The sequence below is a fragment of the Oryctolagus cuniculus genome, chromosome 15 (assembly GCF_051225735.1).
Source record: "Oryctolagus cuniculus isolate XC-2025 breed Fujian yellow rabbit chromosome 15, ASM5122573v1, whole genome shotgun sequence".
Lineage (NCBI taxonomy): Eukaryota > Metazoa > Chordata > Mammalia > Lagomorpha > Leporidae > Oryctolagus > Oryctolagus cuniculus.
Genome location: NC_142881.1, coordinates 12109351 through 12124117, shown reverse-complemented (window position 1 = coordinate 12124117; position 14767 = coordinate 12109351). Strand labels below are relative to the sequence as shown.

Genomic DNA, 14767 nt, shown 5'->3' with positions numbered 1-14767 from the left:
GTTGGGTCCCTGCTAGCCTGGTGGGAGACAAACACTGAGTTCCTTGCTCCTGGCTGCAGTCTGGCCCAGCCCCAACCATCACAGGCATTTAGGGGCGTGAACCAGTGGATGGGGATTCTCTTTGCCTCTCAAATAAAATTTTTTTAAAAAGCCTAAGTTCATGGGGCTGGCACTCTGGTATAGTGGCTTAAGCCACCGCCTGTAGTGCCGGCATCCCATATGGGCACCAGTTTGAGACCCCGCTGCTCCACTTCTGATCCAGCTCTCTGCTATGGCATGGGAAAGCAGTAGATGTCCCAAGTCCTTGGGCCCCTGCACCCACGTGGGAGACCTGGAAGAAGCTCCTGGCTCCTGGCTTCGGATCGGCACAGCTCCGGCCACTGAAGCCAACTGAGGAGTGAACCAGCAGATGAAAGATCTCTCTCTCTCTCTCTGTCTCTCTCTGCCTTTCTCTGTGTAACTCTGACTTTCAAATAAATAATTAAATCTTTAAAAAAACAGAAGTTCATTTAGGTGCAAAAATTTTGAAATCCATGCATATAGAGCTCTTAAAAAACTTCATGAAAAATATGTATTATGGAAAAAAATTGCATGAATTTCAATTCTTTACACCAAAATAAATATCTTCAATTCAATCTTCCATGAACTTTCTGAAGTAGCCTTGTATACACTGATAAAACGTCATGACAATTCACCGAAACTTACTGTAACACACAGTCTAGCATGAAGCCTCCATTCATTTCAGTTTGAAAACCTAGAAAGATGCTCTTTTACTGCATAATGATATCCTTGCCAGGAGCTGGTACTGTCTGAGACTTCTCAGAGTACTTTCAGATCCATGACAGTGTTAAGATGGTGCTGGTACAACAAATTCAAATCTATATTCGGTTTTGGAAAAAGATTTTCATGTACAAATATTACTATTTGTTTCATGAAAGTCAGAGCTAAGACTTTAGCAGAGTGTAAATTTTAAGCCAATGAATAAACAGTTGGCCTGAAAAAATATTAAATTGACATGCAAAGCATTTGTAGCTCTGCCAGAAACTAAAAATAAAAGCAACTTCTGCCAATGCAGAGAAACTTGGGTTGTTTCAGTGGTTCTCACTTGGCTGCCTCGTTTTACCAAGTCAACCTTCCGAAACGAGGACTGACATAACATCAGTTTCCCCAAACTTCGTTCATTTATGATCTCTTTCCAAAAACAAGACACCTGCACACTTGACATCTTAAACTTCAACCTCATTTATATATATATTTTTAAATCTCAAGATAGATGAAAGTATTTTGGAAAGTTCATGGGAAAAAACTGGAGTTGAAAGGTAAGCTTATTTTGACACAAAAAATTTGGAAACTCATGCAGTTTTTTCATAATATGCATTTTCCATGAACCTTCCGAAGTACTCGCATGTATTTCCAAAAAGTTGTTATTTTTGCCTAACATATGAAAATTTTTACATCCGGCAAACTGTATTTCCATACCTTAAGAATTAAACCCAAACTTCTCTTACTAGTTATTAATAAGCAAGTTATTAAGATATTTGAAAGATAACATTTTAGACAAAAGGTCTAAGAGAAATCAGGAGATTTTAAATGTAAGGTTCTCAGCTGTTACCTGCAGTTCGGATAACATTTTATTCCTGTTCCTGGCCTACCCTCCCTTAGCTGTCTACCTAAATAAATAAGCGTTTAAAATAGGGAGAAAGAGATTTACAATCAGCTGCAGAAACCTGCTTAACTGCTGATTTACAGTCTTGGCCGAGGTATTTAACTCTGTCATCAGAACTAATTATAGCAAGCCTGAAATTACATATTCAAGTTCTACTTCTGGTGAAAGAAATAGAATGTTCTCTGAGAATCAGAAACATCCTGAGGGCTCCCAAACAGAAATGCACCCCCAAACTCACTGCTCAGAACCAGTGCTGTAAAGCTCAAAATTACTGCTCCTCAGTACACTGTCCTACCCTGAAGGACTTAAACAGTAAATCAGTTACATTAATGTCAGACCGATGGCCCGAAACATAGTAATCTCAGTTAACAACAACTGACATTTACATCGCTAATCTAACTCAAGCATTCTGCCGGCAGTAAATACACATGCTGAGGCTTCAGGAACTGAAGTTATTACCAACCCAGAAAGAACCTCTATTTTGCTGGGACCAGAATGAAGAGGACAAATGACGGCCCCCTCTGGGCAACACAGGCACTCTAGAAATAGCGTTCCCATTTACTGCTTTTATCAGGAAAACGTCTAATTCATATTAAAGCTGATCAGATAAAACGGGTCCCACAAGACATGCCAGCAGGGCCAACCCCAGACAGCCAGGCCCTTCCCCTCCCCAACCATTCCCTCCCCACCCCCTCTTCTGCTGGATCGTAAGGTTCTGGAGCTTCCACAACTCGTGTCCCCATCAGAGGAGGGGTTTAGGCGATGTGGCTTCCTTTATCAAATGAATCCGCCGCTCCATTTGGTCCCCCCCACACTGGCTCCCGCTCAGTTAACGTACAGAGCACCCCGAGGACAGCACCCAGAGAGCTGCATGGGTTAGGTGGCTGGGTTTCAGGTCAGAGGCTCCCAGGTCAGACCCCAAGGGGGAGAGGCGTCACTCTGGGAAGGTCTTAGCATGAGAAGAAGAGTGAACCATGCCTACAGCGGCACCAAAGGCTCTAAGGACAGGGGAGATATCCGTGTGCTGGCTCCCCAGCCGAGAACACCCACGGCACCGGCCTGCTCAGCAACAGCATTTTTAATGTTTCAGGCAAAACCACTGCACTGTGGAGCAGGTACTTCCCCCACCATGGATTTTTAGAATAGGATGCTGTAGGTAAGCAGTCCATGATAACGTCTACAGAATGGAACAAGGAATATTAAATCATAAAATGCAAGATTTGCCAATATTTGGCTTGGACTCCTTTCCATGATGAATTAGTTAGATGCTCTATCTCCTCAAATCTTCCCCCTATGCTGGCTTTTCTCGATGACATGGAAGCAAGCTATGGCTTCTGGGCTCTTAAATAGCACCTAGTTATTCATCTACTCCAGAATACAGAAAAAAAATTAAGTATGTCACCAGGAATTAATACAATTTTTGTTAAACCTCTGAGAAGGCTAAGGAGAATAGATGGACTCACCAGACCAACAATAAGCAGTTATTCAGCTCCACAGAGATCTGAGTAGGGAAAAAGGCACCAAAACACCGAAGGCCCAGCTCAAATTGCAGCATAAACTTTGGTCTTGCTAACCCACTTGTCTTCCCACGTTTCCAGGCTTCCTGGCCAACCCTTTAGAAGTGAAATACACCTCTAATGCAAACTACATACCATGCACCATTCCTCTCCTTAGCCACATTAATGCCTTCAATCTTCCAAGGAGTAACAGGGAAAAGGAGTGAAAACTAAATCAGTTCTCAGATGGTTCGAAGTTGTATTATCCTGAGTCATAATTGTCTGCTTAGTACAATTACACCATTTTCTGTTCTAAGAATCATCCCATAATTTAAAGAATGACATGACTGTGAGAGATACTTAGGAAGACATTTCTAGGCAGCACTGAATTTAAATCAGCCTCCAAATACGACAGTCTGTCCATTTTTTATTGTAATATTTGACCTGAAAGTACACAAAATTAATCAATTGCTTTTACTATGTGACTATGGAATATCACTCTACTTTTGCCAATAAAGAATCAGTAATTACTTTTACATGACTAAGGTAATTAAAGTCATTTTAAAGACAGTATGAATTGAGACTTTTTGAACTTACAACCAATCCATTATAAACAAATTCCAATCTTAAAAACACGATTCCAGTTACACCAAATACAGATAAGAAAGTACAAGAAGCTCATTGGTTATGCTATACCAAACAGATGAAAAGCAAAATTGATTTTCTACTGTAGACTTATATAAATAAATAAATACAGCCCTACCCTTTTTTCCAATATGTATGCTCAGATTTCTTATACAAATAGCATTTCTTGTAACAAATGGTTCACTTCATTCACTTCAATAACATGAACTCCTTAGAAAAAAAGATTGAAAAGGGCTGATAACCAACTCCCAAATTTTATGCTTATTTTTTCCTACTTTTCTCAATTTCCTGACACATTAACACGAGCAGGAGGTGTTCTCAGGAATTGGGCACAGAGTCCACAGGCATCTTGCAGCAGCGCCAAGTCACATATATCCCATGTTGCTTTTGGTTTCCCATCTCTTCTTGGCTTCAAACCTAGAGTGAAGAAGATAAAAATTTCAATTTCTGTCTAAAATAAAATAAATACTTTGCTGGAATAACATGTATACAAAGTGACCAAAGAAAAACAAACTTAAAAACTGTTTAGCACACTCCACAGATTATAAAATAAACATTAAACAGGATGAAGAAATGCCTCCATACTTAGAATCTGATCAATACTCAGCAAGGACACAGCTGCCACAGTGAATCCCAACCATACACAAAATGCACTCCTAAACTGCACCTGCAGGACTCCTGCAGCCCCTGCAAAGTCAGGAGAATACCTACTAAAAATCTGAAGCCAACTTACCCCCATGCAAGCTTCTTCTTTTTTCGAGCAGCCTGTGAATTCTCAGCCTCCTTTTTGGCTTTTACAAACTTGTGGCAGGCAATTGCTTTGGCAATTTTCACACCAAGCTAATAATTACAAAGAGAAAAATAGAAAAAAGAGAAAATAAATATTCCAGCTAATACAAGATGTATAATAAATAACGGAGGAGTGGTGGGTAAGAAAGCCATGTCTAGAAATGAGAAATGCTATGCTCAGGCCTCCCTGAACCAAGTATAACAAATGCACAGACAAGGGCCACCTTCCCTTGCCTCCTTACCTCCCAGCAGACCCTTTATCCGAGTTGAACAGTCTCCTGGATGGAAATCATTCCCAAACCGAGGCCCCTCGAGGGCCCACAAAGGTAGTAATGAGGATCCGAAAGCTATTTCAGCATTTCAGTAGGCTGAACAGGAATCTACCCCTGATAAGGCTGCACAGACTGACAGAGACATCAAGTTTCTTTGCTCTGGGCTAGAATTACAGCACTCAGTATGGTCACACCAGTTATCTCTGGCTGATCAGAAATTCTGATTGGCAGTCATAGATGTGATTAATAAAACATGGGAAAGCTAATTACTACTTCATAAATACAGCTTGCATGATGGGCAACAGCTTTCAATTCACCGAGAGAGCAAAGAGTAAGAGGGGGAAAGGCTGGGCACCAGGCCCCTGGAACCCAGATGTTCCCAGCGCAGGGCCTCTGCTCCCGGCCCTGAAGTCCTCTGCCGGTGCCACAGTCCTCACCCTGAAGACCCCTCCACCCCGTTGGAAGCAGTCCTGTTTCTATGCTGCTTCAGCCCTCCCTCAGCTCCCCATTCCTTTCTCCAGCCTCTCCCAAAGTGCATAACCATTTGCCAGCATGTATCTCCAGGACAAGGATGCTGGTACCTTTTACTTCTAGTGAGCCTTTTTTTTTTTTTTTTTTTTAATTTATTTGAGTAGGGGGGAGAGAGAGTGGAGTGAGCTAGCTAGCTCTCATCTGCTGATATACTCCCCAAGGGCCTGCAAACAGCCTGGACAGGGCAGGGCTGGTGCCAGAGCTGGGAACTCAATCCAGGTGTCCCACAGGGGTAGCAGGGACCCAATTACTTGGACCATCATTGCTGCCTCCCAAGATCCTCATTAGCAGGAGTAGTCAGGCATGGAACCCCGACACTCTGATACAGCACACAGGCATCTTAACCACTTGGCAGAACGCCCGCCTTCAGTGCTCTTATTTTAAAAGTGTCCCCACTGGCCGGCACCACGGCTCACTAGGCTAATCCTCCGCCTGCGGTGCCAACACCCCGGGTTCTAGTCCCGGTTGGGGCACTGGATTCTGTCCCGGCTGCTCCTCTTCCAGTCCAGCTCTCTGCTGTGGCCCAGGAAGGCAGTGGAGGATGGCCCAAGTGCTTGGGTCCTGCACCCGCATGGGAGACCAGGAGGAAGCACCTGGCTCCTGGCTTTGGATCAGCACGGCACAGCGCACCAGCCATAGGGGCCATTTAGGGGGTGAACCAATGGAAGGAAGACCTTTCTCTCTCTCTCACTGTCTAATTTTGTCCAAAAAAATTAAAAAAAAAAAAAGTGTCCCCACAGCTAGCACTGTGGCACAGCAGGTTAAGTCACTGCCTGAGATGCTGGCATGCCGTATGGGTGCCAGTTTGAGTCCTGGCTGCTCCACTTCTAATCCAGCTCCCTGCTGATGCACCTGGGAAAGCAACAGAGGACAGCTCGAGTCCTTGGGCCCCTGCCACCCACGTGGGACACCTAGAGAAAGCTTCTGGCTCTTGGCTTCACCCGGACCCAGTCCTGGCTGCTGCACCCATTTTGGGGAGTGAACCAGTGGCTAGAAGATCTTTTTCTGTAACTCTTTCAAATAAACACACAAATCTTTAAAGACATCAACCACAGACACTAAAAAACTATCCACTTGTAATCCACTACTACTCACATGTGTAAAAAATTCGCATCTTCAGGTTACACTGTCAGCACCATAGTATCAAACAAATCCCCAAATCGCACTGGTTGGACTTTGATTTCTTGCTTCAATGAGTCCCTATGGAGGAGCAGGGCTCTCACCCTGTGGTGCCAGCCTCTCAACGGGGCTCTCAGGTTTACCGTGGCAGAAGGGCTGGAGGGTCTCAGGCTGGTTCTTAAATGCTTTAGTCCAGAAACAACACTCATTTCTGCTCCTAGTCCACTGGTCTGAACCACTCAGGTATACCAGCTAAATGCAAGGGCGCTGGGAAATAGGATGGTACCATGGGATACCAGGAGATCCATCAACGCACCTCACAAACTGTCTTCTGCCATAAAACACAGCTTGCTACCTATGTTTGAGATGCACAACGGGTCTTTCCACATGCATGTGGACAATTTAATCTCTTTGCTGTATTACATATCCAAAAGGCAAAACACAAGACATCTGCATTTTTCAAATAACTCCATTCTATGTATTATATATCAATGTAAATTTTTTAAGATTTATTTATTTATGTGAAAGGCAGAGTTACAAAGAAGCAGAGGGAGAGGCAGAGACAGAGAGAGTTCCTCCATCCACTGGTTCACTCCCCAAATGGCTGCAACACCTGGAACTGAAGCCAAGGACTTGGGCCATCTTCTATTGCCTTCTCAGGCCATGGCAGAGAGCTGGATGGGAAGTGCAGCAGCCGGGACTCAAACCAGAGCCCGTATGGGATGCCGGCACTGCAGGCAGTGGCAGCAGCTTCACCTGTTACCCCACAGCGCCAGGTCCATCAACGTAAATTTGATATAGCTTTGCCAAGTCCACTCCCCCCAAAAAGACCCATTCAACTATTACCTTGTATTTAAACTAAGCCTATACCTTGGGTGAAAAACAAAAGTGATGTGAATCATATTTGCAGGCAGCATTAACAGTATGAGAAAATTCTATAACGGTTGCAATTAAGATATAGCTTGTGTTTTTAACTTATTGAAATTTCCCAATTGGAAATTTGGGTTTCCTGGATTTAGGACGGACAGCCCGAAGAGCACCTCAGTGTGTCTGGCCATGCACCACGTGACTTCAATGGACTCCTCACCTTGACTCCACGGCTGTGAAAGCCTTCCGTATTCCTGCAATGCCATGGCCAAACCCAGCACAATCAGCACCAGAGCAAAGACTCGGGGCAAAGGCTCCGCGAGACTTGTAGAAAGGAATTCGTAAGAACGCATGAAGCAAGGATTCACACGAGAGGGCACCGTTATTTTGTGAACTAAATAAACATAATAAATGATTAGATGCACAGGCAACACTTTCAAAATGACTCGTTCCTGTCAATGGTGTTTTTCTAACTGTATTTTACCTTGGGTTAGGTTAAATGGAATGTTCTTCAATGGATAAGCATAAAAGGAGAAGAAGACTTTCTATGGAAGAGCTGGTTAAGGAGGAACACCGTTTCCCCGTCAAGATGACTGACCCGTGTTCCAGAATATAAAAGAATATCACACCACGTTTCAGTATTACAAACAAACAAAACAGGCCGACAAGAATCCCCCTTTCGCGTCTATAAAAAGAAAAATGCATCTCCATGCCCAAGGTAAACACCACAAAAGCTTGGTCAATGGTTTTTATATTAAAAACTGTGTTGGGTCATCAGATAACTCCGGCAACACAAAGTGGGAAGACATTTTTTTAAATGAATAAAAATATATACAGAATTTCTCGTATGTGTAGCCAAAGAATCAGCATTTTCCATATAGAACATCCAATATTTTGCTGCATTTTAATTAAGGTGTCTAAACATTATCACAAAGAACTGCAAATTGGTCAGAGCATGCGGTAAGGAAAATTAAGCTCTAAAGGCTTTTTATCACCATATTTCAGGAACCAAGGGTGTAAAATGTTCTAATTTGGGATATATTAAAAGCCATAAAAGGTCTTTCAAAAAGATTAATGGTACTTTGCTTGGATTTAAGATAAGGGCTTTAGCTGGTTGGGAAAGCAGGGCCCCGGCTGGACCCTTGAGGCATTCATCTCTGCAGCCACTTGGAAGATTTGTAAAAGCGTCTGCATAACCTCAAGCGAATGCACGGCGACATTTTTTTAATTCCTTTCCATTTTACAGGTTTAGCGTGTGTAAATCATATTGGGCTGTAAAATAGATATAATGGCACATCCTCAGAGTAGAGATTTTTAAAAGACAAACTTCAAAATAAAGTTAGTTTTTCTCGCAAAATCTTGTCATTATAAAGTTTGCTGATAATCATTTGAAGCATTTGACTCAAACAGCTTAATCCAGCATAACTGTAAACTTCTTATCCATTTCATAAAATATTTTACTCATCTCAAAATTACTAGCTTTTAACAGATTTATGAAGTTTTCCCCCCTTTTGAACACTTTCAAGGCACTTACTTAAAAATACCAATTATCATACTTTAACTTTTTATGGAATAATAGGTCTCTATGAAAAATATTTATGCCATTCTCTTTTGTTCTTTAATTAAATGAAAACAGCTGTTTTCTGAAGTAAAGCGGAACCATTGCTGGAGCACTTAAAGCGTTAAGGTCTTTAATTTTTCTATCAGTTTGGTCGACAATTCCTGATTGTCTTTACTCAAGCTCAACATTAATGTCAAGCAAGTTACCTAGGAGACGAAAGAGATCAAAGAGACAAAAACCCCTCCAATGTCTGATTAATCAAGCCTGCAAACAGCTTATTTCTTTTAGCCTGCATGCAAGTATGAAAATGAGATTCTGGGAGCCGAACATTGTGCAGATTTGTTCATTCTTATCAGAACAAAGCCAGCGGCAGCTTATTTCATGGATCATTGGCACTGTCATCAGTGCTACACAGAACGGGTGACAGCTCCTCATTTTGAGGCTTGAACAAAATTAGCAAAAAGTCGGCACAAATTAGCCTCTCATCTTTTTAGTAATATGACATTATTCATTTACTTTTTATCCAATTTTTAATTTTTTCCTTGTCAGCTATCCCTTCCTAGTGTCTCTTGCATGGCATCATAAAATGCCTTCTAAAAAACAAGCAAAGAAGTAGCCAAAGTTGAAATAACATGCAAAGTTCAAGAAGCAAATAAGAAAAAGCACTTCCACTGACTGGTAATGCTGTGCGGTTTTTTTGTAACTCTCAAAACTTTCCACTAATAGCAACAAAAAAATAGCTCAGATCACCACACAGCTAAGGGGTTTTATGAAGCCAGTGGTATATTTCAATAAAGAGTAGAATGTGGCTAATGTGTTTCACTCAAACCACAATTTCATATGGTACGTGCAATAGTAAATTCCGGATGTCTACATCTGGACTGGTACCTTTCGCTCCATGGTCACACCTGAGATGCCAAAGCTCTGATGACAGCAACTAAGCTATACCAGACTCTAAATCAAGTCACTTTCTCTCTGCTGCAAGAGATACCCTAATTTTACTGTTATCCTGAAATGTGCATGTACATATGTGTGCATGTTTGTATATTACATATATCTATACGCATAGATAATTGTACACACATCTATTTATGTTTACACCAACTTCATATCATTTCAAAGCAAAATCCAGCAACCCCAGTTTTTAAAGCACAAACGACTTATACACAAATCTTTTAACATATATGTGCACAACTGTACATACACAAACATTTGCAGATATGATTAATACACTCAACTTTGATACCACAGTGAAATAGTTTACTTAACACCTGTTTTAATGATGACTATTAAGGCTTCAAATTATATGTAGATTACAGTATTCCAAAGGAGGGAGAAAAGATGTTATTCCGTTGAAATTATCCCCAAACATAGACATTTATATTCAAGCAACTTACTTCATTCATAAGGGGGAAAAAAGCATTAAAAAATGAACCATAAGCTGTTAGATGCTTTACACAGCCCCCATAAGAGACAGTTTTTTAAAAGAACTGTAGTACTGTTTTCAGCAATTTCTTTATCTCTGTTCTTCTAAGTAAGAAAGCCTATTAACAAGCTTTGAACTTAAAATCACATTTACAATAATGTGCCATCAACAGTTTTATAAGCTAATTAGAAAAAGATTAATTAATGACTGGCTGCTAATAAAATGGCAATCATGAAGAAAGAAACCAAGGGTGCTAAGCTTCAACTACCACCAATTAAGAGCTAATTACAAACAAATTATATATGTGTTTTGCTGTGGGCTTTAATTTACTAAAATGGTTTTAATTAAAAGAGAAAACATGCTGATTAATTGAACTGCAGAAAAAATCTACAGTATAAACTGTGCTTTGTCTGTCTCTTTAATTAGACTTGTAACATCTGAAATCTTTTTTTAAGGTTAGTTAAAAGCACAGATAAACATAATTAAAAGAGAGCATAAGGAACACCATTTGAGGTGAGCACCCAGTCAGGCCCCAAAGGTTGAAAGAAAACATCCCCACTCCAGGGAGATGTGAGTACACACACCTAAAACCACACGGGGAACCCACCACTGAGCACCAAAACAGTTTCTCCTGTTAAAATGCTCCAACTTCAAGGGTAGACACGATTTCTGGGTGGATGAGCCTATCTTTAAACTGGATGTATAGGAATTCGTCTAGGCCCTCCCTTACTTGGACAAACATAGCTTATTTCCCACACATCATGATGTGTTCATCTGCACGGAACAACTGAATGCTTTACAAGAACTTGTCATTCTTTGAGAACAAGGCTTGCAAGAACTAAAATAAGCATTTAACAAGCCCCACAGACTATGCCCACACCATGAAACAAGAGACGACCAAAGTTAAGGACAGGGAATTCATTCTGAAATGGCCCTCTCAAAGGCAGAGTCTCCCACCTGCCCTCCTGGCCAATACCCCTTCAGTGATTGGAGGTATTCCTCCCCAGTGTCTCACCCTCCCCTTCTTGGCTAATCAGTGGTCCTAAACTCCACTGCCTAACCAGAAAGAGACAAAAATGAATAAATAAAAGAAAAGGGAAGGAATCAAAGAGTATTAAAATATGAAAGCGAGGTGAGAGCTTGCAGATATTAGGTGACTCTGGATGAAATGACCGTGAAAGGAAAAATTTAACTACTGGATTTTAGAGCAAGACCTACAGTTACATTGCATTTATCATATACAACCCCTACTAGTGGCAAAATAATTCCCTTTCCACAAAAATAAGATGTTGAGGTGGAGACATTAGATTCAAATTCTTGATATATACAAGTAAACAATAATCGCTGCATTCTTCCTGTGTTTACCAATCTTCAGTGATTGGAATTCACAGTAATTAAGACAATACAGAGGACCTGTCCTCCTGCAGCAGGGTCCAGGTCCCAGGGATGTGTCCTTATAATGGCTGGTTGCAATATACTATTCAGCTGTGTTTCTGAGCAGGTTGTTTTGCCTTAGAAACACGGTTGAGATATTTCTACATAAAGAAAGTATTCATGAAAATAGGGAGAAAACAATTCCCCTCTGGATTATAGAATAAAGGATTCAGAACCAAAACATTTGCTTCACTGTAATAGGTCTTTCAATTCAGCTATTTCTGGCTTTATTTTTGATACAAACATAATAGCACTGACTAGGAGTAACGTTAAGTGTGATAGTATCTCTAGTTAAAAATTTAAACAAATGCTTCCATTTTGAGCTAAGGAGATGTTAACAACCAGGTAGTCTGACAGGTAATCTGTCAAAATAGTATTCTTTGGGAGTGCTGCTTTTGGCCAGGGGCAGGAAGCTTCAAACTTGAGACAACACAGCACTGCCATCCACTTAAAATTAACAACCAAATGAAACCAAAGCCTCACAATAAAGTGACCTGGAAAATACGCACACTAGACCAAGTGCTGCAGCACCAGAGCCTTTATTTTCTAGAAGTTAACATAAATTGCAGAAATGGTCTCCTCAAATGTTCACAGACAGCCTTTTAATGAGTATGCTTTCCAACTTCCCAGGAAACTACTCTGAAAGCAGAGCTTAGGCTACAACTAACAGACCAAATTCAGAGCGCTTTTAATTCACATAGCTAAGAAAGAAAACAACTCAACTGGGTCAAACTTTGGTACTTGGAACAAGGCCATTCTGACCTTCTTTATTTAAATATTAACAAACAAGTCATACTTTGATATTATTAATGTATAATTTGCAAACCAAAAATATAAACAGTTCACCTTATAATAAAATTAAAATTAAATCCCTGGCATAATGCATCTTACCAATATAATACTTAAAATGAAATACACTCTGATATATATATTTTTATCATTTCTACTTGTGATAACTTGGTTAGATTTCTAAATAAATATGCTCAACAGCAAGTCACTGTCTTAGATTTTTCATTTATAAATTCAAGAAAAGGAGCTTTAAAATAGGAAAACATTTTATGGTATCCTTATTCTAAATTGAAGGGTTTTGGCCTCAGCAAAGAGGATAGGGGTTGTAACCAAAGTATCTCAGATGTGAATATGAATACCTTGCAAATCCTCAGACATAACTTCTCATTCTAGCTTGCATGAAAGTGTTTCAATGTTACAACCTGAAGTACTGGTGTTGTCAAGGAGTCAAGTGTAGTGACCCTTTCAATTACTTACAGAAAAAGTTTAATCTTTAAAAGCATAAGTCACACAAAATTCAAATAAAATTTATAGGTAGCTTCTCTTCCCTACTCATTTCTGCCCTGACACTGTACAGTCATAACTGAAGCTGACCCGAGCCATCTATCTAGGTAACGTAGGAATGACTTATGAGATGGTGGGAACACACTGTTCCGTTGCCAAAACACTAATACAATGATGCCTACAGTAAAACCTTGTTCCTAAAATATGAGAGTCAATCTAACTGCTGCCTACTTAGTTAGACCCAGGCTTTAGAATTTAATTTCAAAATACTTGTTTCTTCTGATTTCTATACACTGGTATGATCTAGATGATAATGAAGACAAAGTGTCAGGAAGACTGGACAGAAGGATGGAATTTGTAAGGGTCATTATCAGTGATTAGCAAGTAACCAAGCCTGAGGTTAATAAGTCACAAGTAGGCTCAAATACCTCTTCTGCACAACAAATGTCGTAAAGCACTATTTTTCCCACGATAAAAGCCCAGCTACACATTCCCACTTCACCTCTCCTCCCAGACTATTAACAACCTAGTCACCAACGGGAGGCAGTCTCCAAACAACACCAACTGCAGCACACTGGCTTCACACATGTGAACAGGAGTCATCCCCTGCAGCCCGATCGCACGTCCTAACGTCATCATTAATTCACAGCAAAGGTTCTGGGGAAACGCGGGCTTGCTGTGCCACAGGACGACGCGCCAGCAGCCTTATTTCTGGCATGCTGTTTTCTGGAGGAACTGCTTTCAAGGCCTATTCTCAAACATGGTTCTACTTTGGCTTCATTTTTCTCTCTACTGACGCTGCCCTATTGGTTTCACAGGCTTATAAATGTTAAACATCAAAAATTAGTTTCACTTATTATGGCTGGAAAAGGCTTTCGGAACTCTGGAATCTGTGCCTCTGAGCAAAGGCTTTATCAGCAGGTCCCAGTCACTGCTTCGTGAAAAAAGAAAATGTGACTGATTGAAAACCAATATACCTGATTTCCTAAAGAACACCGCCGTGCATGTACACATTTAATCCAGAAGGGCTTCTGGCCCAAACTCACACAGCCTCTCAAAATCCCATCTCTCACATCTGTGGTGATTGGCACTTGGGGGAAATACAAAAAATGAAATTTCACAAACTCAACCATCCATTCAAGAGTTCCATCTTGACTGGTTCCTCTTTACTAGTCCTTAACTAGTGGTGGCATCAATTAGTTTCCCATTGTTTGTGTCGACACAGCAAATATCTAGATGTTTTCCCACTTACACACAGAAGAAAACAGGATCTGAACTTCTTTCTTTCAATCAGAATTCTATAATCCCACACTAAATAAATGTATTTTATGAGGACAAAGCATTTGTCTGGAAATAAAAAGAATACTTGAGAAAAATATCTACTCTCCTTACCAGTGCTGAAAACCTTGGGTGGGTTAAATGTCAGTGACCCCATCCCAGCCAGGTGCATTGTTTAGGAAAACTATATTCAATTGTCCAGTTTTACCAAAGATTTAAAATACAGAAAAGATTCTATAATCCAAATCTCACTGAAGCCAAATTTTAGATTTGGATTGCCAGGTGAAGACAGAATATAATCAGATCACTTTCTAGGGGCCAGTGCTGTGCATAGATGGTTAAGGCTCCACCTGCAGTGTTGGTATCCCAAATATATGGCACTGTTTCGAG

General features: G+C 40.7%; 1 protein-coding gene across 14 annotated transcripts in view; it reads right to left on the bottom strand.

The window, feature by feature from the left end:
• Positions 1 to 3569: 3569 nt before the first annotated feature.
• The window catches only part of FAM204A (family with sequence similarity 204 member A), a 34172-nt gene continuing 22974 nt past the window's right edge, over positions 3570 to 14767 (bottom strand). For all 14 annotated transcript variants that reach the window (XM_002718683.6, XM_089313947.1, XM_008270593.5 and 11 more), the window contains 2 exons: positions 4541 to 4647; positions 3570 to 4224 (listed from right to left, as the gene is read on the bottom strand). In XM_002718683.6, coding sequence (XP_002718729.4) covers positions 4173 to 4224; positions 4541 to 4647 — 159 coding nt within the window. In that variant the 3' untranslated portion in view covers positions 3570 to 4172. The remainder of the gene's footprint in view (positions 4225 to 4540; positions 4648 to 14767) is intronic.